Source organism: Marmota monax, unplaced genomic scaffold (genome assembly GCF_021218885.2).
Source record: "Marmota monax isolate L192 unplaced genomic scaffold, Marmota_monax_Labrador192_F-V1.1 WCK01_AAM20220418_F8-fsc00128, whole genome shotgun sequence".
Classification (NCBI taxonomy): domain Eukaryota; kingdom Metazoa; phylum Chordata; class Mammalia; order Rodentia; family Sciuridae; genus Marmota; species Marmota monax.
Window position 1 is genome coordinate 3,204,386 of NW_026693452.1, and position 27,277 is coordinate 3,231,662.

Sequence of the window (27,277 nt, forward strand, 5' to 3'; positions counted from 1 at the left end):
AATAATTAAACTCAAGCCAAGAGTAGAATAGTGGTTACTGGAGGCTGGGGAGGTGGGGGATAAGGAAACGTTGGTCAAATAGGACAGAGTTTCAGTTAGACAAGAGGAATAAGTTTTTTGAACTCTATTTCTGAGCATAGTTACTACAGTTAATAGTTAATTTTCCAGTAACCTTAGTATTTTTGCCTTATCTGTATCTTTTTCTTCTTTGTTTATAAAAGTATAAACTTTCGTATCAGATTAAAACAAAGTAACTTATTCAGGGTTTGGGGTTCACTTATTAACATCAGCATTTTACCTAAGCCAAGGAGTTCCCAGCCTTGTGAAATCAGAACAAGTATGCATACACCATGTGGAACTTGTTTTTTGACAGATGGGTTACATATTGGACATGTAGAAGCAGTTGAGAAATGTTGGAGATACATTTAATTACACTAGGAGTGTGGAGGGAAAGGGGACACAGTTCTAAGAATGTAGAATTCATGCAACATACATAGTTCACATATAAGGCAAGTTAATCTGTGGGAATGAATTTTCTAAATGAATAATTGGGGTTTGGGTTTTGGTAGTTCAACATCTTGCAAATTTGAAAGGCCGTTAAATACCACATTTATCTTATGGAATATGCAATCCAGCAATGTTGAAAACAGAAAATATCAAAAAGTGGAAGCGTCTGTTAACCCACTGACTTAAGGCATAGAATTAAATAAATAGAACTAATGTGGTCTTGTGCCACATAACAATGTTTCAGTCAAAAATGGACCAAATATACAATAGTGGTCTCCTAGAGTATATTGCCTACTGTCATTGCAGCCATCTCAGTGTATGATGCTCTCACAAGGATGAAATTGCCTAGTGGCACTTTCCTCAGACATGTTCCTGTCATTAAGTAATACGTGACTGTGTTCACAGAGCACAGTGAGCTGCTTATGCAGTTTCATTTAAATCTCATAGAGGCCCACTAAAATTCACTTCATATTACCCTAACTTAACAGATAAGAAACTGACCTAGAAAAGTTAAGAAACCCCTTTTCTAGATTTCTGTTGGGGCTATACAGTCAAAAATACAATAAATCCCAAAGTTGGATTTGAGAATAGTAACTATAGTAACTGGTCCATTTTGTTCTATTGGTTTATCTCATTACCTATTCAGCAATTTATCTTATTTTCATGAATTTCAATGTGAGTTGAATGTCAAAAACATTTCTCTGTGCATATTATTAATTAGAGTTCAATATTTTTATAATTCTTTTTTGAGATAATTTTATATGCAATGAAATACACAAATCTTTAATGTACTATTCAGTAATTTTCTTTCTTTGTTTTTTAATGGTATATTTCCTGATGTGTTTTTGCCTTTAAAATACCTTTATTGTATTGTGGTCCTTCAGTAAGTTTTAGTAAATATGTATACTACATTTATGGCACCAAAGCCCTTCCCAAAATAGAGAACACTGACATGTATTTTAAAGATTATCCTTCAATATAGGTATAGTGTTTGCTTTTGAAGAGATTCATTAAAACCATGTGAAGTTTTTAAAAGTATGCCAGTGCTTGTTTTGCCTAAGAAAGCAAGGATCTGTGAAAACATTTGCTTTTCATGTGTACTGTACAGAATGGTAGAGCAGTCATCTGCAGATTTATACCATGAAAGAAAGAACACTTGAAGTCATTCTTGGCTGTGTATTGTCTCTGTAGCTACCTGTGTGTTTATGTGCATAAGCATAAGACAACATCTCGGTAGAAACTGCCTTCCTGATAATCAAGTGACTACCTAGCTCTTGGTTTGGGGACTGATAATTCTGTCTACCTTGTGCTTTCAGCCTTTCCTAGGTGGTATCTATAGAAATAGTCAAGGGAGTATAACTTCTTGGGCTTCAGGGGCAGGTGTATATACTAACAAGCACTTAGTGCTCTTTGTGTGAGAGTGTATAGTAGATGGTAGCTTAAACCACACAGTTGCTCGGTTCCATCACAGACCTGGGGATGTTTGTAAGGAAAGGAAGATTGAAGACCCTCGCTAGCCAGAGGATAAATTAGTCAGATTGTGGGGGTTTTCCCTTTTGAAAACTACAGAGTTGCCTGTAAACCATCCATGACAATAGTATCCTGTGCCATTTAAGAGTTTGTTCCGTTCACTAGTACTCAGACTTTTGAAGTTTTTAAGATTTAGTTAAAACTACTTCTGATCAAAGAGAAAATAACCACAAGATACTGATTAGATTGAGCTGCTGAGATACCATGTTCATTTCCTTTGAGTGAATGAGTACATCTTCCATACTTTGTGCAGTCCTAAAGAAAATTTTATTTTTGTGTTCTTCTTTATGTATTTTTTTTCTGATGTGTCTGTACTTAATACCCTGTTTTCAGTCTGAGATCCCAAGTAAACAACCTGAGACACCTGATGATATCATTCCTCAAAAGGTAAAACACAAATTACCACAAAAGAGTGCAAACTACTCGCAGTTTTTTTGTTTTTCTGTTTTGTTTTGTTTCGTGCATGGTAGACTGGACTAACTTAACAGATTGACTTTCAATTTGTTCTAAGTTCCTAAGAGTTGAAAAGTTGGTGTCATTCCTGCTGATAAACCCTGTTACTCTTTCTAGGCTTTGTTCTAATTAGCTCTTTCTGAGGTTTGCCTGCTGCTCACTAACAGGCTGAATAGTCACTGTTTTCACTGTAAAGTATGTCTGGCTTCACGCATAACTAACATATCACGAGGCATGTTAGTAACGGGCAGCCTGGCATCTTCAACTTTTTAATTTCAATTATTTAATTCTTCTAGATATTTTGAGAATGTAGGAATATCCCTTTTACAATTATTGTTTCACTGTTTCAAGGAACTAATGGAAACTATGTATGATTGCTGTCTAAATTACGATTTTAATTTATTTTAGTTGGTATATAAAAATTTGTCTTTTTTATTTTCTGGAAAGGTTCAATACATAATTCAGTAAAAAAAAAGAAAAGTGTACCTCAAATTATTTTTGAAAAAAATCCTTATAGGTCCAGTTTATATGTGTGTATGAAATCAGTAAAAAAGCAGATGTTGTCCCACGTCTATTAATTCATTGTCTTGCCCATCGCTAACTATGCCATCATCTTGTTAAATATCAAGTTTTGAGTTGAAGATGATTATCATACCTCATATAAAAGAATTGTTATGGTACAAAGTGTACTGCCATTTTTTTCATTTAAAAAAATATTGCACTGATCTTATTAATTTGCACATCAGTTTGATCCTACCATGGTGTAATATTATTTTACATCATTTTAATACTTTGCTAGGTCATGTAATATTTTTCAGTTTTCATTAGCTGCATATCATCCCTCAGTTTGTTTGCAGCTCTCTTAATTCTGTGAGACTTTACCTGAAGCTAAAAGAAGAGTAATGTGGTTTCAGTTAGGTATATTTTTATCCTAAATTGGTTCAGTATTTCAGTATAAATATATAACCCAACTGGACATCTTTTGCATTATAGTTTGAAATCCTTTTAAAAGGAAGGGAGGCAGTTGCTCAAAATAAATACATATTGAGTACTCAAGTTTGAAGAATATGAGATAGTAGAATATTTTTAATTAGATATTCATAGCAAAGGAGAAGAAAGATAATACTTAGAAGAGGAAGGTTGAAAAATATGTTTCAAATTCCATTCATTATTTAAAAATCTGGGTTTAATTCAAATTTTAAGAATCTACATACATATAATTTTCTTCTCTGTGATTTTAAATGTTGTAGGATATTTTAGACCTTACTCTCTTATTATTCATGATTTAAAGAACCTGGCTTTAGAATAAAGATAAATTATTTTTAAAAAAAAATAATAAAATTCTTATGGCATGCGTATTCCAAAACATGAATGAAATCTTATGTTTCTTAAGTAATTAATATCTTAACCAAAATGCACTTCTGTATGTTCCACTATACTCCTTATCTGTATATTTATAGATCATAATCTTTTACACAACCAACAAGAATGTTTTAGCAAACATTCAGATTTAGTTAGAACTAAATTGGGAAGTAGCAGCTCATAGTAGAGGTTAACTAAAAAACGCCATCTGCAGTGAAACTACTTGCCTCTGTTGAGTCAGACCTCAGAAGGGGGTGTCCATTTCCAGGGTTCCAGAGAAACCTTGCACTATGGGGAATGATAAGCAGTTCTGATTCTCTCCCTTCAAGTATCTGAGGCAAACACTTCCAACTGGAAGGTGGCCCTACCCACCTAATTTCTTACTTTACTTGTGGTGGAAGTAAAGAGCAAAGTTCCAGGCTCCTCACAACCCATATGGCACCCCTGCAGCAGGATGCCCTTCAGTAATGGAGGTTTTCAGATCCATCAGGGCATACTGTACAGATCTGGAAATTCTGTTTCTGTTTGTCAAAGAACAAAACTGTTAATATTGTTATTTATGTATATTATTTAAAAAATTAATGAAATTTTAAAACAGAGAAACATAACCCAGAAGTCTTGTGAATTTATTGTGAATCATCAGCTAAAAGCCCCTATCAAAGGGAACACAAAGACATCTTGACAGCATGCCTTTTCTCAAGAAGTTTGTGTTTTAATTCTTGGAGATAATTTTCTGAGTCATATTCTTTTGTTATTTCTTAGAAACCTGCCCGATACAGAAGAGCCGTAAGTTATGACAGTAAAGAATACTACATGCGACTGGCCTCTGGCAATCCAGCCATTGTCCAGGATGCCATAGTAGAGAGTACCGAAGGTGAAGCCACTCAGCAAGAGCCAGAGCATGGTGAAGACACGATTGCTAAAGTCAAAGGTTAGCTTTCCTCTTTGATTCTGATTAAAACACATTTGGTGCATTGCTTATATATCTACATGAAAACATGAGCAATTTTAAGGGCCAATGTGAGAAGTATTTGCACATATTTTACCAACCCATCCTTCTTAAAAGCTGACAAACAGAAACAGATAATTTCCAGGTTTGTACAATATGTTCACTGACTTGTGTGTCACCTGATATTTTAAGCAAAAGCCCTGATAACTAAATAAATATATAAAATAATAACCACTAGCCCAGTATGATGGCACATGCCTATAACCCCAGCTACTCAGGAATCTGAGGGAGGAAGATTGCAATTTTGAGACCAGCCTGGGCAACTTAGCGAGACCCCTCTCTCAAAATAAAAAATTAAAGGGCTGAGAATATAGCTCAGTGGTCAAGCTCCCCTTGGTGTAATTCACAATACTGAGGAGGAAAAAATGTACTGTTTCACTAGTATACCTTAGCCAACAATATGAAATAATGGTTTTTCTTCCTATGAACTGAGAGAGAGAATCTCAAACATAGACTTCAGGAACTTGGTAGATGATGAATTTGACTAAAATGGCATGGATTTTTTTCATTTTATAACTTTATATATATACCTTTAACCCAAATGCTGTCTTCCTCCTTCCTAAAGTTTTTCCGTGATCTGTACCTGAACAAATCTTATCCAGTCTTGAAGACAGATGAAATATCAAATTGTCCTCAGAAACCTTTTGTAATTTCTCTGTTCACTGACAGCACTTTGCTTATAAATCTCTTAAGCAGGATCAGTGAGTTTTCATTGCTGTACGTGTTCCTGTAATTAGTGACTCTTTCTCAGAGCCAGAGATTCCCTGATAGCTTTTGGCAGACGTCTGACACAAAATGGGGATTTAATCAATATTAAATAAGTAGATCAATCCATTGTTTTAATTTTTTTAGATCACTGATTGACCATAAACTCAAAAGTCTTCTCATTTTCAAAAAATAAAACTCTGGAATATAAATTTAGAAGTTTTAATTGAAAGGTTTTAAATTAAAAGCAGGCAGATTAAAAATAAGTTTTAAAATCGTTAGTAAATTAAAAATGAGTTTCAGGTCCTATTATTTTAAAAAAATTAATCATATATAACTGTTTCCACAAAAACTGCCATCTTAAATGGTGTTTTACTTTCCCCAGTATTATAACTTATCTGTTCTCCTATGATGATTCTGACTTACTGAATATTTCATAACTGATCTAATATCGTCATAGAATCTGTGAAACTTTTACTAAGTGAACAGAAGTTAAAGCCTTCTAATTTTGCTGACATGACACCAGCAAAGTTATAGAATTAGGTTCAAAGCGTTAGTTCCTGAATATAAGCCAAATTATAATTCAGTTAGACTCCTGTTTGGGTCATTGGCACTTAACTTCTCTGGCCTGATTTTCCTTCTGTAATTGAACTAACATCACAAATATTGGTGTAATATTACAAGATGTTATACTACACATAGAGTTGAAAGTTTTGACTCATTAACCTAAAAATAATTTCACCTTTGCAGATGTTCTCATCAGGATTTTCTCTTTCCTGAATAGTGACTGTACTCTTTTGTATATGAAAATAAGGTTCTTGTCAAGGCAAAGCAAACCTCTGATAACTAATGTTCAAAAGATAAGACTCCTAACAGGCTGATTTATACTTTTCCAAAATGATTAGAGCAATCATTACTGACAGCTGTAATATTATTTTTGATGGTGTAATCAAGGAATATTTTAATTAATGTTAATTAATTACATATTAATTAAATGTGTGATTTAGAGTACATTTGAGACCTTCCCGTACTTTGGAATCTCACTGGTTACCATCATCCTCCTTTTATGATTTTTTAATATAGTTATCAATCTTTGGCATTAAAGTATTTCCTTAATTTGAAAATAAATGATCTGTTCCTGAATTATAAAAAATTCTGTTTCTATTCTCTTTGATTCGTTTTGACTAAATTTATTCATGTATGAAAAAATATACCATTTGTGAAATGAGTCCTGACCAGTGTTCATGAGCCTCCAAATAAGTGGGATCTCTTATAATATGTTTATAAGTTGCTATCTTTATTTTTATGCCAGAAATTGACCATTTATTATTTATTCATGACATCCCCTTAGTGGCACTGGTCTATAAGCAACACAGTTTTATTAATTATGCTAAACTCTGTTTATCTTACTGAGAATTTACTGTGCAATAATCATAATACTAAGCACTTTACATGAATTACCTCATTAGTCCTCCAACAATCCTCTGATGTAGATACTATTCCTATACCACTTTTATAAATAAGAAAACTGAGGCTCAAAAGGGGCAAATAATTTTCCAAAGTCATACCTCCCAAGCCTTTGCTGCTAACCACTGAGCTGGGCTGCCTCTCTGTACCTTCCAAAGTTCTCTCAAATGACCTAACTTCCTTCCACAAGGCCCACCCAAAGGATCTACCATCTCCCAGTAGCACCAAACTGAGAACCAAACCTTTAACACGAGGGCATTTGAAGGCCCATAGTCAAACCATAGCAGACTACATGAGACTACTTCTCCCCTACATGGTCCCTACAATATCACATGGTCCTCTTGGTTATTATACTGTAGGTCTGGTCAAGCCTCCTCTAAAACGCTCTCGTTCTGCACCTGATGGAGGAGATGAGGAGAACCAGGAGCAACTACAAGACCAGATTGCTGAGAGCAGCTCTATGGAGGGGGAGGAAAAAACAGACAATGCCACCTTACTGCGCCTATTAGAGGAAGGAGAAAAGGTACTGTGCTTCTAAAAAGTAAGGATTGTATTTAAGTACCATTATAAGACAAGTTGGTAGAGTGGTTGTAGAAAATAAATATTTTATTCTCTGGAGTGAAATACAGTACAAAGAAAATTTGGGGTTCTGTGTGCCACCTCTTTCATGTTATGAGGGGTTTCCTGACCTGTATATATACACTATTTTAACAATATAAAGTTTCATCAAATATTGTATTAACCCTTGATGCCTAATTCAGTCTCTTCCTCTATAACCTTTATTAGACTACAGCTCTTGCCATAATGGTTTGTTTCTTGTCTAGGTAAATAATCCACTCAGTAATCTGTCTTCATTTTTTTCTTCTGCATTTCTATACATCTAATTACCACCTACAAAAGAGCTTCAGCCAATCCACTATTATCTCCAGTCTTATACTTAAGCCATGTTCTCTTTTACTCACAGAAGACCATGATACATTCTGTTTCTCTCAACCTCCTCCATCCTGTCCACTTTTTGAGGCTAATTTTACTGAGCCCCTAAAGCATTGTATACCTTGTAGTTCATTATTCCCACCATATTTTAATTTTTTTTAAATATTTTTTGAGAGAGAGAGAGAGAGAGAGAGAGTTTTAATATTTATTTTTTAGTTCTTTCTGCGGACACAGCATCTTTGTTTGTATGTGGTGCTGAGGATCGAACCCGGGCCTCACGCATGCCAGGCAAGCGCACTACTGCTTGAGCCACATTCCCAGCCCCCCACCATATTTTTAAACTCTGTACTCGTATTTTTTCCTCTCAAAATGACCCTCTCTCACATGTGTAACCTCTATTCTCCTGACTGTCATCTGTTCATTATTTGAATGTAAGTCTCATATGCAAGAAGCCTTTCTATCTGCTTTGCCAGCACAAGCTTGTCATTCTGTATTCTCTTTTCATAATTATTTATTCCTGTCTCTCTTTTCTCCTGAATGGTGAGCCCTTATAGGCAAGCATTATTTTTCCTAACCCACCTCCTTATTTAGTTCCAGTCACATGAAAGATACGCAATAAACCTTCAAATAAAAGAATAATTTTTTGGATAAACAAAGGGAAAGAAGGGAGGAAGGAACTGACTTTTTAGTAAGTATTACCTTAAAAGAATGTCCTTTTTGCTTATTATGTTAGATCTTGGTGTATAACTATTGAGATCAAACCCACTAAGAAGTAGTAATCAGAAGTTGGAGTATAATTAAAACATTTCTGTTCACAATATGCCCTGATTAATCCTCAGTTAAAATATACAGAGAACCAATCATGTAACTGTAAAAGCATTTTAGGTAGGAATGAAGCACGAGAGAGGCTGCTTGGGGGTCCTGGAAGGGGGAGGGGATTCCTGTGCCTTAATCTGAATGTTACTGGCTCATTACACTGTATTTTTAGCATTTAAAACTTTGTATCAAAGTGTACACTTATGAAATAAACATTTTTTCTGTGTGTACATATGTAGATATTATACTGTAAATAGAGTTATTTTAATAGTACATCAGGGGGCTGAGGGTATGGCTCAGTGGTAGAGCACAGATCTAACATGTGTGAGGCCCTGGGTTCAGTCCCAGTACCACCACCACCCCCAAAATAAGAGTACATCAAGATTTTCTCTCTTACAGTCTACCCTTTTATGATTAAAATGATTCAAATGTGGCAATGAACACTGACTTCCATTTAGATGTTTTAGAAAATTTATTGCAATGCTTTCCTTTTTAGAACTTTTGTTTACTTTTTTAATTATATTTTAATTGACTAATTTTATACATTTATGGAATACAATATGATATTTAGGAGGGGTCTAAAAATATTATAAAAAGATTCAATCAAGCTAACTAACATATCCATCCCTTCACCAATTTATAATTTTTGTGCATGGTGAAAATGTTAAATCTACTTTAGCAATTTTGGAATATCTAATGCACTGTTATTTGCTGCAGTCTGGCTGGGCACAATCAGGAGCCACTTGTCAAAAGAAACTAACTTTATTTTTAGAACCACACACGCCAAACAAAACAGCCTCTCAGGAAAAACCCTCAGAGCCTCAACTGCCACCACCGGCTTTCCACAAGCCTCTCTCTCCCACACAAGCTTCTCTCCACCTCCCACAATCCTCCTGCTCTTGAGGCCGATTGGCTGGGTCACGTGGGCGGAGCCAAAAAAGTCCCCCAATGAGCAGCTCCGTGGTCTGAAAGGGCAGGGAAACAGCCCAATGAGCATCACCGCAGAGGAGCCAATCAGCTAGATGTTGCTGGGGCCGAGGAGCCAATCAGCTAGATGTTGCTGGGGCCGCTGTGAGCCAATCATCAGCCGGCAGCTGGAAGTTTGCTGGCAGCTGGAAGTTTGCTGGGGCCCCTTCGGCTGACTCTCAACATCTCCCCCTCTCTGTTTAAACAACAAGCATGTGGCTTAGGGACCGTGCCTGCCTTAGGTTGTCCAATAGTACATATGGTCCTTAGGTTGGTACCATTGCAATTGGATCTTACCCGTCACTGACTACCGGTCCAGTATACAGCCACACCTGTGGAGAGGTCTTTGTACCAGCGGCGGGGTGAGGTTCTTTGCCTCACCTCTGTTGGCCCCCAAATTTTAGCTGGACGATCATGACAAGCAGAAGGGAGGAAGATACACCAAGCCAATTGAAGGCTCCTTTTGGAAAAATTGTACCACCAATGACATCATCAGCAAAAATACCCCAACACTACCACAAGTCGCTGCACCAACAGATAGTTCACAATGCATACAGGTGAGCTCACAATGTGTCCAGGCAAGTTCTGCAAGCAATTCAGTGATGGCTATTGTAGAAGCTGTAGATTGGTTTTATCTTTGACTTCACCAGCACTGGGATGAAGATAGGAATTCTGGCAATAATGGCTAAAGAAAAAATTATGTAACATTCCAGAAGGCACTAAAAGAAAACAATTTTCTTAACAATTTACATTGTCTTCACCAGCACTGGGATGAAGATAGGAATTCTGGCAATAATGGCTAGAGAAAAAATTATGTAACATTACAGAAGGCACTAAAAGAAAACAATTTTCTTAACAATTTACATTGTCTTGAAGAGAATTATTAAATATAATGAAAAGGAAAGGTGAAAGTAAACAAACAGATCTGTTAACCTTCTTTTTTGTTTACATATTAAAACAATCCTCAACAGTTGTTTACCCAATTTAAATTAAACCATATAAATCACGTGAAAAAAAATATTTGGATCCATTTTATCATGAGCGCTCATCATATATGATATATGGACATACGTACATTCAAACATATAACACAAAACACAAGTGTGCACACATAATATAATACATACAACACATAACATTATAGTAAAGGCCTTATAACTTTTTACAGGTGAAATCTCCTTTGCAATGTTTAAAAACTCTATAGTCAAAAAATAGAACTGATCAGCAAAACATTAACCTAGGTCTGTATGAGCTCAAAAAACAAAATAGAACTTCATGATATGGCAAAGGGCAATAATAAAATAGATATTGAAAAAAGCATCCTGGTTCTGTTGCAGATGTAAGAATAGCCAAACTGGAGTTTTGGATATCAGTTGTTATGGATTTGAGCCAAATCATCTTCTTTTTGGTCTGTAGAAATCGCTTTAGTTAATCTTTCTGGAATCCAAATCGGCTGCTGTTCTCCCTGTGGAAACACATAAACAGACCCCCGACTCCAGACAATCACTGGGTCAGGACCTTGGTTAATCTCTCTGGAATCCAAATCGGCTGCTGTTCTCCCTGTGGAAACACACAAACAGACCCCCGACTCCAGACAATTACTGGGTCAGGACCTTTCCATTGTCCTGTTAGAATATCCTTCCAAAGTACCTTGGGCTTATGCACATTTTTTGGACACATATGCCTTTCCGCAGCACTAAGTCCTGATGAATCCAAATTTAAAAAGTTTAGAGTAAAAAGGGTTATTTTAAGTTTATCTTTGGGGAATATATACCCCTTCCCAATTCCTTCTTTTTGCTTTAATAAGTACATTTTAATAGTTTGATGAGCTCTTTCAACTATGCCTTGTCCCTGTGGATTGTATGGGATTCCTGTTATATGAGTAATGCCAAATGTTGAGCAAAATTGTTTAAAAGAGGTAGAAGTATAACCAGGGGCATTATCTGTTTTTAACTGTTTTGGAACACCCACAGTGGCAAAATTTTGTAAGCAATGAGCTATAACATCTTTAGTTTTTTCTCCGGCATGAAGGGAGCCCATCAAAAATCCAGAAGAAGTATCAACTGTAACATGCAAATATTTTAATTTTCCAAATTCTGGCAAGTGTGTGACGTCCATCTGCCAAATATGGTTAGGTATCAATCCTCTAGGATTGACTCCAAGATTAACTTGTGGTAAAAAGGTCACACAATTTTGACATTGTTTTATTATTTGTCTAGCTTGTTCCTTAGTTATTTTAAAACGCTTTTGTAAAGTATTAGCATTGACATGGAACTTTTTATGAAAATTTATAGCTTCTTCTAGTGTAGAAAAAATATGTATGTCATGTGTAGTTTTATCTGCTAAATCATTGCCCAAACTAAGGGCTCCAGGCAATCCTGTATGTGCCCTGATATGTCCTATAAAGAATGGATCTTTTCTGTCCCAGATTAGACTTTGTATAGTGGAAAGCAAAGAGAAAACAGTAGAAGAAGGGGAAATCCTACCAGCATCTTCAAGAGATACTATAGCATTAACTACATACTGACTATCAGAAAATAAATTAAATACAGAATCTTTAAACATCACAAAAGCTTGTAAAACTGCATTAAGCTCTACCTTTTGAGCTGATTGTTTGGGTACTAAAAATGTAAAAGTTTGATCAGGGGTAACTACTGCTGCTGTACCATTATTTGACCCATCAGTGAATATATTTGGAGCATTCATGATAGGTGTTTTTCTTGTCATTTTTGGAAAAATTACAGGATGCAATGACCAAAAAGACAATAAAGGATTAGATGGTAAGTGGTTATCAAATGAAACATTAGATTTGCACATGATTATTGCCCAAGTATTTAACTCATTAGCTAACTCATCAATTTGATTCATAGTATATGGAGTAATAATTTTATTGGGAGAAATTCCAAACACTCCCTTTGCTGCTTTTATTCCTTTGAGTATTAATTGTCCTACAGCCTCAGGAGACCTAGTAAGAATAGTGTTAGGAGAATAAGATAAATGTATCCATAATAATGGACCTTCTTGCCAAAATACTCCTGTAGGAATATTTTTTGTTGGTAGTACAATAAATAATAAAGGCAAACTTATATCAATTCTATCCAAATGCATATTTTCCATATATGTTTCAATGATTTTTAATGCCTTTCTTGCTTCAGGCGTTAACATTCGGGGTGAATTTGGATCTGATGGACCTTTTAGGATATCAAATAAAGGTCCCAACTCTCCTGTTGGTATACCTAAATAAGGCTTTATCCAATTTATGTCTCCTAATAACTTTTGAAAGTCATTAAGTGATTTGAGTTGATCTACTCGTATTTGAATTTTTGGTGGACGGACCATGGTTGAGGATAATAGAACTCCTAAATAATTAATTGGAAAATTTAATTGTACTTTATCTATTGCTATCTCTAGATTATAATTTTTTAATAAGTTTGTAAGTGTGGCATAACATTCTAGCAATGTGTTTTTATCTTTGTGTGCTAATAATACATCATCCATATAGTGAAATATTTGTAGTTCAGGATTTTGATTTCTAAGTGGCTGGATTACTTTGTTAACATAAATTTGACACATAGTTGGGCTGTTAGCCATCCCTTGAGGGAGTACTTTCCATTCATATCTCTGATCAGGACCTTCATGATTCAGTGCAGGGATAGTAAATGCAAAACGTGGACTATCCTCAGGATGAATTGGAATTGAAAAAAAACAATCTTTAATATCTATAACTAAAACATACCAGGTTTTTGGCAAAGCAGACAACTGAGGAATCCCTGATTGAGCAGGTCCCATAATAACCATCTCATTATTAATGGCTCTTAAATCTTGCAATAATCTCCATTTACCAGATTTCTTTTTGATGACAAAAATGGGAGTATTATGGGGAGATACAGAAGGTTGTATATGTCCTTCCGCTAATTGTTGTTTGACCAGGTCATGGGCTGCTTGTATCTTTTCTTTAGTCAGGGGCCACTGAGGAACCCATACTGGTCTTTCTGATTTCCAAGTAATTTTTATTGTCTCAGTGGCCCTTTCTGAAAATCCAACCCATGTCTTTCTGTTCCTTGATCTATTTGTATTGGTGCTGCTATACCTTGTTCTTGTTTTTCTAATTTTTTTCCTTTCCTAAAACCTTGTCTAGTCATAATAGTGGGTGCATTTTGGTTGATGTTATTTGTTAATGTCAAACCTAATTGATCTAGGACATCTCGTCCCCATAAATTTACGGGAAGATGATCCAATACATATGGCTGTATAGTTCCTTCACATCCTTCAGGATCCTTCCAATCTAATACCATTGCACTTCTATGGGGATTAGTCGCCACTCCTAGGCCTCGAAGCGTTTGAGTGGCTTGTTGTAATGGCCAATGTTTTGGCCATTCTTGACAAGAGATGATGCTAAGGTCTGCACCTGTATCCAGTAGCCCATTAAATTCATGTCCTTGAATATTTAGTTTTAGCATGGGGCGAGAATCTAAATTTAAAGAAAGCATAGCCCAATCTACACCTGTGGAGCCTAATCCCTTGGAACCTCTTTCTACAGTATGACTGGAAAATTTATCATGTAGGCTGGGTATTATTAGTAACTGTGCTATTCTATCTCCTGGTGAAATTACTGATATACCCTTTGGAGAACTGGCTATAATTTTTATTTCACCTTCATAATCGGGATCAATTGCCCCAGGACGTATCATAAGTCCTTTTAGAGTAGAAGAGCTGTGTCCCAATAATAAGCCTACTGTTCCTTTGGGAAGAGGTCCTTTCACCCCTGTGGGAATGATTTGAACTCCCATCTCTGGAGTTAGTACTGCTCTGGCGGAGGCGCAGATGTCCAACCCTGCGCTCCCTCTGGTTTGTCTGATGAGGGATCTGATGGACAATGTGTCCTGGGCACTACCCTGATGGGGCTGCTGGGTTCCTCCAGTGCTCCGTATATTTGTGGTTTTGGGCCCCGGAGCATTGGGCCCCCCTGTCCATTTTTTGGCAATGGAGCCCGATGCTTTTCTCCACGATATCGTGGATAAACACCAGGTCCTTGTTCGTTTTTTGATAATGGAGTACCCTCTATGGTGGTTTGAGAACGGCATTCATTAGCCCAATGTCTCCCTCTACGGCATCGTGGGCAAATACCTGGTATTCTACTCCTTTGATACCTAGTTTTGTTAAACCCCCCTCCAATGGGGCAATTCCTTTTAAAATGTCCTGTTTGTTCACAATTGTAGCATGTTCTTGGCCTGGCATCTAAATCCTGTTTTACTGCAGCTGCCACAATTTGCCCTTGTTCATTAATGTCTCTGGCATCTAAAGCCTGTTTTACTGCAGCTGCCACGACTTGCTCTTGTTCATTAATGTCTCTACATAATTTAATATATGTGTTTAAATCTTCATGTTTCCATGGTCTAATGATATCTCTGCACCAATGATTCGCTTCCTCATAAGCCAGGTGTTTTAGTAATGGCATTGCTTGTTCTGTATTCCCAAAAACTCTGGTACCTGTTTGAATAAGCCTATCTACAAATTCAGCATAAGGTTCATTAGCTCCTTGTATTACCTTAGATAATTGACCTTGTAAACCTCCATGTCCTTGTAAATTCTTCCATGCCTTAATTGCATCTGCAGCAATTTGTGCGTATACGCCAGGATCATATGCAATTTGTTGCTGCTGATCCTCATAAGGTCCCTTTCCTAACAACATATCTAGATTTCTCTGAGGATAACCAGCTGCTGCATTTCACCTAGCCGTCTCCTTGCAAAATTCCTCATTGGCAACCTTCCATAACAGGTATTGTCCTCCATTTAGCACAGCTTTACACATACTAGCCCAATCTGCTGGCGTCATGTTCAAGTTGTTAATGGATTCGACCATGCTTACAGTGAAGGGTGCTTGAGGACCATAGGTTGTTACAGCCTCTTTTAGCTGCTTCACTGTTTTGAAATTTAAAACTTGGTAAAATCGCTGCCCTCCTGCCTCAAATACAGGGCATGTTAATATTTGAGATCTTGTCTCAGGATCCCAACTATCAACTGCGGGGGTTGGGGACCTCCCAGCATATGGAGGTGGCCTTGTTAGTTGGACACTTACGTCCTCTGGTGATAGAAAGGTGTTAGTAGCAGTCTCCTGTTGTAACTTTCCCCCTGATGGCTTTTTCTGTTTTACACTTTCTTTCTCTGTCTGACTAGCTTGAGAGGCCTTCTCTTTTACTTGAATCTTTTCCTCTGTCTGACTAACTTGAGAGACCTTCTCTTTTACTTGAATCAATATGTCTTCTCCTTCCTCTACCTTTGTCTGAACTGAAGGCTTTGGACTAAGCAAACAAGATATGAACGTCCACAATGGCAATGTGCCAACTGGCAGAGTCCCTGGGCTTTTCTTTTCTATTCTTTTTAAATCTTCACCATGATGGTTCCATTGTGATATATTTAACAACTCCTCCTTAAAAAGCCATGGGCTACATTTTTGTATTGTATCAACGTATGCCCTGATTGTTCTTGATTTTACTGAGATGCCTCCTTCCTCTAACAATTTACTTAACACTCTTTCCGTTTGTTTTTTACTAATTTCTGATCCCGTATTTCTACTATAATACAACCCAACAAGATAACGCCTAACAAAACTGAAACTGAGTGAAACAAAATTGGAACAACACAAAATCATTATAATAGCCTCCTGAAATGTCCATCCATCCTTTCTCCCTATCTGTTCCTCAGATGTGAGCGGTTTTTCTTCCATCTTACACATCTCCAGGGACAGGCAACTTAAAACAAAAGTGAAACAAAATAACAAAAGAAGAATCTTAAAATGGCTACCCATCCTCTTGCCCTGCCCTCAGGGGCGAGCAGTTCACTTACCCTCAGTCGCTCCCCGTGCGAGCCACCAAATGCCGCAGTCTGGCTGGGCACAATCAGGAGCCACTTGTCAAAAGAAACTAACTTTATTTTTAGAACCACACACGCCAAACAAAACAGCCTCTCAGGAAAAACCCTCAGAGCCTCAACTGCCACCACCGGCTTTCCACAAGCCTCTCTCTCCCACACAAGCTTCTCTCCACCTCCCACAATCCTCCTGCTCTTGAGGCCGATTGGCTGGGTCACGTGGGCGGAGCCAAAAAAGTCCCCCAATGAGCAGCTCCGTGGTCTGAAAGGGCAGGGAAACAGCCCAATGAGCATCACCGCAGAGGAGCCAATCAGCTAGATGTTGCTGGGGCCGAGGAGCCAATCAGCTAGATGTTGCTGGGGCCGCTGTGAGCCAATCATCAGCCGGCAGCTGGAAGTTTGCTGGCAGCTGGAAGTTTGCTGGGGCCCCTTCGGCTGACTCTCAACAGTTATTCACCTTGGCCACTGAGTAGTGCAGTAGCAGATCACTAGAGCTAACCCTCCAGTTTAGATATAATTATTTACCCTCTGATCAGCATCTTTGCTCTTCCATTCTTGTCCCTGCAACCTCTGGCAGTCAACTTTTTATTCTCTGTTCATTAAAAAATTATTTAATCTCATGAATACAACTTTCGCTCTGATTGCTTTAAGTTTGAATAGTATAGCAAGTGTATTCAAACTGACATTTATTTGACATTTGTTTGACTCTGATTTAGTTGCTGATTTTTTTTCCTTTGATTCTTGTTGAACTGAGTTTAAACAAGAAAGAATTTTTACTAAGAATTAGATATTGCCCTTTGAAAAGAAAACAATGCTTACATTGAGAGATTTAGTAATTCCTCCTCCTAGGAGGAAAATAGAACTTCTGCCAAGTTTGACTTTTTACAATGGCACAACAGTCTGCCAGGGAGGCAGGATCCAGGTGGGGAGTAAATTAGGACAAATTCCAGTTGCAGTCCCAGGGAGTGTTATGGAAAAAGAGGAAAGTGAACTATGTGGAAGAGAGGACAGCCAGAAATTCCTAACATGGCTATGTACATGATCTCACATAAGTTTCAAAACAAGCCAATGATGTGGATTAGAAATTTATAAATGAAAACACAGATATTCAGAGAAATTAGAGAACTTGACCAAATCTACAGCTGTGAAATGAAAAGACTGGGAATTTACCCAGAGTTCATAGGCCCTGCAGACCATTCATACTCCGTATCATCTTTTCTCACAAAGGGCACATCTTGTCCTGATCTCCTTACCATGAATGCCAAGCTTCTTGTATCTGCTCCAGGATGGCAGAGACCTCACCTAACTTGTTCCTCACTTGTAGAACCTAATACATAATATGCCAGTACACATGTTCATATTCAGTCTCTCACTGAATACTAGAAACAGTAGAGGGCACAGGTGGAATACATGCATGGTGGATGATGTGAATGAATGGTTGTTTGCTTTTACTGAAGTCACTTGCAAAAAGACTGTAATCTTAGGTGGATTCTTCTTAATGCTTAAACTCAGATTTACTGTGCTTAACTCACACACTACTATAACAGAATAAGCAAAAAGAAGAAGAAATAAGTTATCTGGACTTTCTTTAAAAGCTACATTAAAGAATATTTGTGGCTTGCTTCATAGATCCAGCATATGTACCGTTGTGCTCGAGTCCAGGGCCTAGATACCAGTGAGGGGCTGCTACTTTTTGGTAAAGAACACTTTTATGTGATTGATGGATTTACCATGACAGCAACGAGGGAAATAAGAGATATTGAAACTTTACCTCCAAAGTAAGTAAATGAATGAAGAGACACAAAATGCAACTATCTTTGTAAGACAGAAAATATATTTGTATATTTTCCTTTTAATACAAAAACTGTGTTCTATAGAATATTACCTCTCAATTTGTGTGTGTGTGTGTGAGAGAGAGAGAGAGAGAGAGAGAGACTGTGAGAGAGATTACATATTCTCAGGGGTAATTCTGTTTTGTCAAGGTAATTAAAAAATTTTACCTCATGAAAATGAAAACTAAATTTTATTTCTGTGCCTTAATAGCATTGTACGCCAAGTTACCTATCTTCCAATCTATGTACTTATAAATTTACTCTGAATTTGTAGATTGTTTAGTTTTCTAAGTGTCAGTACATACAAAGTTGTGCAGAAAAATGCAGGTTGCTCCAGATGCTATTATAAATGAAAGTATTCCAGAGTATCATAGAAGCAGCATGCCAGAAGCTCAAGCAGGGAAAGCTGAGGTTCATCCATTGTCCAGATTTTCTGGTGCTAGTGCCAGGATAGATGATAGTGGGTAAACAGAAAACTCAGAACACTAAGCCAGAGGAAGAAAAGAAGCTAAAGCCTTGGACAAACCATAAGCTTTTCCCTTTCCTTTAACATGTTGAATACTTAATACTGTGATATACAGACATGGTCTCTGTAGTTCATACTTAAAATAATTACTTTCTTAAACAGTCAAGAGCTGCATTCTGACTTTCAGGGCCCAGCATCATATGGAAATATTAAAAATCATGTTTTGTGACTATTGATGTAAAAATATATATATTAAAACATCTTCTTTACCTAGGTTTTGTTCTGATTTTGAAAGAAATTTAAACTTTTTGGAGTGCCAAAAGTTTGTGAAAAGTTGATCCTGATAATATTAAGAGAATTTTAAAAATTATATTCATCAAAGGGGCTTTTTTGTGTGTGTGCCAGATAGCTAACAAATTATTCTTTTAAAACATACCTTTAACTGAAAATTCTGATATTGTTCCCCTTCTTATTCATTTATTAAAAATAGTACACCCTTTTTGAGCAGTGAATTTATTTCTTCCTAGTTTTATTTATTTATTTATTTCCTTTCTCTCTGCTGCTTATAGTATGCATGAACCAATTATCCCTAGAGGAGCCAGGCAAGGGCCCAGTCAACTCAAGAGAACATGCAGCATTTTTGCATATGAGGATATCAAGGAAGTTCATAAAAGGAGGTATCTCCTACAGGTGAGATGATTTAGTGGTACTAAACATTTTGTTAGGTGCCTTTGTTTGGAAGATATTTTTAAACTGATATGTGCTGTTAAAATTCTCTATAGAGTCCACATTATTCTTTAGACAAGCTCAGGTCACATGAGTGCATAACTCCGTATAATGTACCTCTCCCTTTTTAAGTGCAACCTAAAATTTGTTATCTTTCTGGTTCATCTTTCCCTGAAGTTTTCTAAATCAACATTTTAATTGTCTTTTGTCACCTGAGGCCTGCTTGGGGAGGGAATAATAACACTTGGAGTTGTGGGTTAGCTGGAAATGAAAGTCCGAAAAAGTTATATCAAGAAATAAAGTAGAAGACGCAGAAAATATTTTTTAAAGCAGGGGCTTGACAGGTGGAAAGACCTGATGGGTCTGATTCTAACAAAGGGAAGCCTGTTTGAAACACTCCAGAGTAATTTATTGTGAGGAGGAGTTCTTCAAGGTAAACAAGAAGGAAAGGCTGTGTGGAAGTTGGCCTGGTTGGGGACTTATCACTTGCCCAGTAATTCTTCCTCCTCCAGGCAGCTGGCCCCACAAGGCTAGTTGGGGCACTGGTATCTCTCTCTACTTCCAGGGAGTTGCCTTTGAACATAGGACTGTCTAAGCCAATAAATTCTGTGATATCACACAATTCTCTTTGAGGAGGAGATTTGCCAAGGCAACGAAGCTGTCTCAGATTGGTGAGATTACAGCAAGAGTTCTCCGAGGGGCAGCCTCCACTTAGACATGGCTTAGACAAGGCCACAATTTATTAGCAGCTTCCAACAGTCTTTTAACATAAAAATCATTATTTCTTCCACTATAATTTTAGAAATTTATAATTTTATAATTACTTTGTTTTTCATTCTATTTTCAAAGTTTTTCTAAATAAATTGTGTAGAATAAGAAAAATCTTTTATTGTGTAGTTTAGTCTACAAAGAATTCATGACTCCCAAAATGTTCTTCAGTCAAGAAATTAATTTCTTTAACACTGTAGAAATGTAAAAAATTATATATAATCTTATTTATGATATGTTTTATCCTAATGTTTTTCTCTCTGATCATTTCAGCCTATTGCAGTTGAAGTTTTCTCTGGTGATGGGCGAAATTATCTCCTTGCTTTCCAAAAAGGAATTCGGAACAAAGTCTACCAAAGGTCAGGTTTAGTAGGAATACTTTGTATGCCATCATGGGAAGAGGTGGGGGGAAACTATCACCAACCAGTTTAGCTAGTTTTTTTAAAAAAAATCTAGAATATAGATCAGGGAATCAGCATCTTTGAAGAATATGTTTGTTTCATTTCTGCCAGCCTCTTAAAACTTGATCCTTCTAACTAGTTTTTAGAATGATAGAATTCTATTGGGAAATACCATTTTTCCGTCCTTACAGTAGAGATTATCATAAGTTACTTTTAGCTCTAAGTCTTATGTCTTTAAATATAAAAGGATGATACTAGCTTAAGGCTTCCTTCGTTCGCCAAAATGAAGACAGTACCTTTCATTGCTATTATGTGCAGGGACTGAGTTACCCTAGAAATTATATTCACATGAGGCTCTTCTCTGACCTTGGAAGGGAAATTGGATACCTTTATTCCTTTAAAAGTAGCATAGTCAAATAAAGCTATTGATCTAATCTAAGTATATTTTATCTTTATCATCCTATATTTAAATTTTACTTTTTTAAAGAAAATAGTATGTGATTGTGGTACATAAAGATAATGATGGATATGCAAGCAATAATACTTTCATGAACTGATCACAGAGATAAGAGACTTCTCTTACTTTTTGAAGGGTGAAATAGGTCCTGGCATTTGTGTTTAAATAACTTCCATGCAGGATAACTAATATCATGTAGCACTGCATATCATTGCTGGACAGTACAGTAGTGCCCACTTACCCACAGGGATACATTCCAGGATATTCCTCAGAGGCCAGAAACTGTAAATGAAACTAAAGCCTTACATATTCTTTGGTTTTTTGCTATACATCCATATTTGTGATAAAGTTTAATTTACAAATTAAGCACAATAAGAGAATTATAGCGATAACTAAAATAAACTGGAACAATTATAATAATATATTATAATAAAAGATGTGTAAGCTTATAAATTGTTTATTTCTAGAATCTTCCATTTAATATTTTGGGACCACAGTTGACCTGTGGTAACTGCAACTGTGGAAAGCAGAATTGCAGATAAGGGAGGACTATAGTAATATTACCTGTGAGCACATGTGAAATGTGTTCTTCAAACAATGTGCCTAGAACTATTGATTAGTAATCTAGAATTCTGTTCACATAGAACAGTTAAGGAAAGTGACTGAGATTCACTTTTGCTTATTTATCTTGTCAGTTTCTAAAGCTGATACTAGGAAGTTATTTATTCCTCATGATTATAAGCTGCAGTAAAGAGAAATGTCTGTGCATATGTGACATTCATGATCCACAGCCATTCCAGGAATTTTCCCATAGTTCTCTTTTGCCTTTAAAAAAATTATATTGACATGAGAGCAGCTCTGAGAAAAAGTTTCTTATGGTATCACATAAAAGTTATGTCTTTATGTATCTTCATTTCTTTAGTGAAGTCCCTTTTTTATCATTTGTTCAGCTATCATCATTATCTACCATCATGTGAATATTCAATTGAATTCCCTCATTAAATATTATCAAGGTGACTCAGTTCCTGAAAATCAATTTTAAAACCCATTGGGTGTCATGACAGCACAAGTAAAAGGCTAAAATCTGCTGTGGACCTTTATATTTTGTGTTTTAATTATTATCTATTCCCTTTTCCTGCCTTTTACTGGGAAATGGGAGGGTCATTGCAATAATGGAGATGTACATGAATCATCCATTTTTAAGCTTTCATTAGATTGTCACTGAGACTTCATTTGCAATTTTATCTATTTCTAAATTTTCCAGGTTTTTGGCAGTAGTGCCATCTCTAACTGACAGTTCAGAATCTGTGTCTGGGCAGCGGCCGAACACTAGTGTGGAGCAGGGGTAGGTGGTGAGCTTCTTGCACATTTTAGTTAATCATAAATTTAAGATGACTTGTATCTGGAGAGTAAAATTTAACTTATTTAATAGTGTTTCTATAGCCCATGGTGGTTGTAGAAATGTTTTAAATACTGGAAACTAGAAGGAAAAGAAAGAAAAACATACGTAATTACTTATTCAAATTATTGCACACATTTTTATCAGTACCCTTTCTAATCTTTTAGGATACATATGTTGTTAGGCATACACTTGAATTTGTACTTTGAATACAAGTATTTATTCTGCTTCTATTTAGTGCTATATTTAAATATTTCCCCCATCTTTAAAAAAGTCTTCAGAAGCATAAATTTTATTCATAAATTTTATTTTATTTAACCTGTTTATCAGATGTATAAAACATCTTGGGTTTTTTGTTTGGTTTGGTATTTTATATTGAACCCAGGAGCACTTTACCACTGAGCTACATCCTCATTCCTTTTTTTATGTTGAGTCAGGATCTCACTAGATTGTTGAGGGTCTCACTAAGTTATTTAAGCTGGCCTTGAACTTGGAATTCTTCTGCCCCAGCCACCTTAGTCACTAGGATTATAAGTGTGTACCATCACTCTGGTTTTTCTGGATATTTTGTCTTTATGGATTTTCTTATTATGATACTGGAAATGTGATTCCTCATTATTTTGTAGGATAGAGTCCCTTTAGTATAATAAAGTTTATGAATGTTAAGGCTCTTGATTCTGATATTCATAATAATTATACGAGTTTATTTTCTACCATTATTAGACAGGTTTGCTTTGTCCCTATAATACTTGCCAGATTTGTATGTTAATTTTTAAAATCTTACTGGTTTAACATTCATTCTCATTTTTAGATATATGTTTAATTATTAACAAGCTTGAACTCCGTATATGTTTATCATTCTAATCATTGAAAATCACACAAATCTTTTGCCCATTTTTCCTTTGAGTTCCTATTATCAATTTATGAGGTGTTTTTCTGTAATAAAGTATTTATTTTTCCTTTGCTTCACCTATTTGTCACAAATTGCCAACTTTCCTTTCTCTTTTGCTCTCTGACATTTAAATTTAAACTTCTTTCAGGATATGTGGGGTTGGAGCACTCCTATATTCCTAGTTAAATAGGAGGCTGAGGCAGAAAGATCCCAAGTTCAAGACTAGCCTCTGCAATTTAGTGAGACCTTGTTCTAAGATTAAAATAAAATAAAAAGAGCTGGGGGGCTGGGGTTATGGCTCAGTGGTAGGGTGTGCACCTTGTATGTGTAAGGCCCTGGGTTTCTCAGCACTGAATATAAATAAATAAAATAAAGACATATTGACAACTAAAAGAATATTAAAAAGTGGGGGGGGGGGGGCTGGGGACATAGCTCAGTCCTCAGTACCAGAAGTAATAATTAATTAAAATTTATATTGTTATATATTCAGACCTGTCGTTGGTTCCTTTGTGCTATTAAAGTTGCTTTTAATCTTAGTAAGTCTCTCTGAATGAGATACCCTTTTCAAGAATTCATATATCTAGCTCTATTTGCAGTTATTCAGTCACTGGTATGTCTTTGCATTCACTGGAAAAGGAGCCATACAATTCTTTTGTGTTGAAAACTATAATTATTACAGTATGCATGAAAATGACTTAAAAATTTATTAGAAGGACTGGATATGTAGCTCAGTGGTACAGTGTTTGGCTAGCATATAGGAGGCCCTGGGTTTGGTTCCCAGTACTCAAATTTTAAAAAACAATTTTTTTTTTTTTACTAAATATTCTGTAATTTGTAAATAAAATTTTATTCCAATACTTATACATCTAATTACATTAAATTAATGTATTTCTCTTAAAGTTGTTGCTTTTATTTTTGTTTACTCAGCAAACACAGGTACTCTAGATAAAAGTTTTTGTTAACCTCAGAAACATGTTCAGTCCCAAATCATTTGTCATGGTGTTAACATAAATACAGAAAGTAAAAAGTTAATTGAGGCTTTTTTTTCTCCTACTTTTTTTAAAGCCTCAGTTTGCTTTAAGGAAACTGCTTTTGAAGTAAGCAAAATGCTACTACTTTTACCTGCTAAAATTATCTTAAACTTGATATTCCTTGATTCTTACTACCTTCTATGCTGAGTTAGTAGTTCTTAAAGAACTTTTAAGAGATCAGAGGTCAGAAGCAGAAATGTTTTCCTTACTTCACTCTTCCTTTTTAGTTGTTTTCTGTCTTACAAAACTGAGGAGTGATCATAACTTCTTCCAGAGAGACTATCCTGCATCTTCAATTTGCCTGCTTAAAAGAATTCATCTAGAAGTAGAAAGTGGTGTTCTGTCCTATTGAGCTAGATGTGTCTATGACCTAAGGCTTACAAATCTGCTGGTTCCCTTTCAGATAATAAAGAACATAGTTAAATACTTTACTTTTTAGTGCCTTGACCAGTTTTTTTTAATATTTGGTAGTTATGAATGGACAGAGTATCTTTATTTTGTTTACTTATTTTTATATGGTGCTGAGGATCAAACCTAGTACCTCACATGTGCAAAGCAAGCTCTATGCCAGTGAGCCACAACCCCTGTCCTTGACCAGTTATTAGTTATTAGTGTTATAAAGCTGATGAATTTTAAATACGGCTTGATAGTATTCTAAGAAAATTTGCTATCAAAAAAGCCATATATAAATTTTAAATGACCTGAACATCAATTAATTTCCTCTCATAAAATATTCATATTTTCATTCACTTACTCAATATTTCTTAAGAGATATACTGGGCTGGGATTGTGGCTCAGCGGCAGAGTGCTCGCCTAGCACGTGCAAGACCCTGGGTTCGATCCTCAGCACCACATAAAAATAAATAAATAAATAAAGATATTGTGTCCAAATAACAACTAAAAAAATAAATATTAAAAAAAGAGATATAATGTGTACCTACTATGCATAAAATATTGCATAATTTCAATTATACCATTAATGTCTTTGGATCTGTTTATGTGGGATTATAATAAAAAGTAGAAAAGTTGGATTAGATCAATTTTTTTCCAGATATTTTGTCCATGACCTCTACACTTTAAAGTGTGTGTGTATTTATTTATTTATTTATTTATTTTTGTGATATCACTATCCAGTACATACAATTGAATCATTAATACAGAAAACACTTTCCCTTAGTATATGTCATGACTTCTGATATTCTTTTACTTCAGTTCATTGCATGTTATTCATATTTTAAAATTCTTATCATAACCCTCTAAAATGATTTTATGACCCATTAGTAGTTCCCCTGTACTTTGAAAAATTCCTGTACCAGCTGAACCCAAATTTTAAATTCTATAATTGCTGAGATTTAAAACTGTATTACCTGCAATTTATTTTATTCTGTGGTAATTTTTTAGATCTGGGCTGCTTAGCACATTGGTTGGAGAGAAGTCTGTGACTCAGAGATGGGAGGTAAGTTAGTGACTATAAGTTTCCTCAGTAATTTTTTAGGTCAAGGATCTAAGTCATACAACTTTTGGCTGTATGAAGAAGATGTACACCGTAGAGAAAATTGTCTTTTTGTTTTTTTAGGGGAAAAAAATTGTTTTGATACTCTGAAATCTATTAAAAACCAACTATCTGTACCTCATTTGCATATAAACTTTTAAAAAGTGAACCAAGTATAAATAATTGACTGCTGTAAAATGAATCTTTATTATATTTTCCAAGAGAGGTGAAATCAGCAACTTCCAGTATTTGATGCACTTGAACACTTTGGCTGGCAGATCATACAATGATCTCATGCAGTATCCTGTCTTTCCCTGGATCCTCGCAGATTACGACTCAGAGGTAAATCTCAAATCACTTTGCCTAAGTGAAATACATTCCCCCCCACCCAAAAAAATTTAAACATAATGCACTTGCCCAAATATCTTATTTACTTTGTAGTTTAGTGTTCTCTGTAGGTACAGGCATTTACTTCAAGAGGATGAGTAGTGTTTTATTTTGGACATACAATATAAAAGATTTAAATAATTGATCCACTTGGGGGTGTTGAGCATTAATTCACATGCCCATTCATTTTTCTTAAGCATTAACTAATGGTTTCCATTAGTTAATGTCAAAACCATCGTGTAGTTTGAATTGTTTCTGTAAATATTTGTGAAGTGACTCTTCAAAATATTCCTGCCATGAAAAACAAATTTTTGTGTACTTTTCTAAGAAGTCTTGGGAGAACATTTCTAACAATTAAGCATGTACACAACTTAGGGATAAAAGTCAGTATGAAGATAAATAGAAATGTTATCTTTCCTCTCTTCCTTCGCCTTCTGTCTTACCAAGACCTGATTAACTCTGAAATGAACTAGTAACAGGATAAAAAAAGAGAAGCTTGGCCCTTGATAGACAAACAAGAAAAGGAAAAAAAAAAAAAAAAGATTAATTACTCCTAAAATTAAGAAACTCATTGGACCTTTTCATTCATCAGAATAAGAACTGCTTGTATTGTCAGAATTTTTATACATCATCATATTAGGGAAAAAGAAGAAAGCTTCTGTCCTCAGAAAATTTTAATGTAATGAAAGAACAGAAGTCAACCCTACCTTCATGGGTGTATGTGAGTACATTTGATGTGTGAATCCCTATAGGGCATGTATAGTTAATATGCATATCTATACATATTTGGGTGAATAATGTAATTATG

The 27,277-nt window shown here is 35.8% G+C and overlaps 1 protein-coding gene across 8 annotated transcripts in view; it reads left to right on the top strand.

The window, feature by feature from the left end:
* Positions 1–27,277, top strand: part of Wdfy3 (WD repeat and FYVE domain containing 3) — a 256,720-nt gene that overhangs the window by 196,668 nt on the left and 32,775 nt on the right. For 6 of the 8 annotated variants that reach the window (XM_046457610.2, XM_046457609.2, XM_046457616.2 and 3 more), the window contains 9 exons: positions 2,371–2,424; positions 4,615–4,783; positions 7,393–7,556; positions 18,248–18,396; positions 19,486–19,606; positions 20,684–20,769; positions 22,533–22,613; positions 25,992–26,046; positions 26,305–26,424. In XM_046457610.2, the coding sequence (XP_046313566.1) occupies positions 2,371–2,424; positions 4,615–4,783; positions 7,393–7,556; positions 18,248–18,396; positions 19,486–19,606; positions 20,684–20,769; positions 22,533–22,613; positions 25,992–26,046; positions 26,305–26,424 (999 nt within the window). The remainder of the gene's footprint in view (positions 1–2,370; positions 2,425–4,614; positions 4,784–7,392; positions 7,557–18,247; positions 18,397–19,485; positions 19,607–20,683; positions 20,770–22,532; positions 22,614–25,991; positions 26,047–26,304; positions 26,425–27,277) is intronic. The other 2 variants (XM_046457613.2, XM_046457615.2) reach the window with 1 other exon arrangement.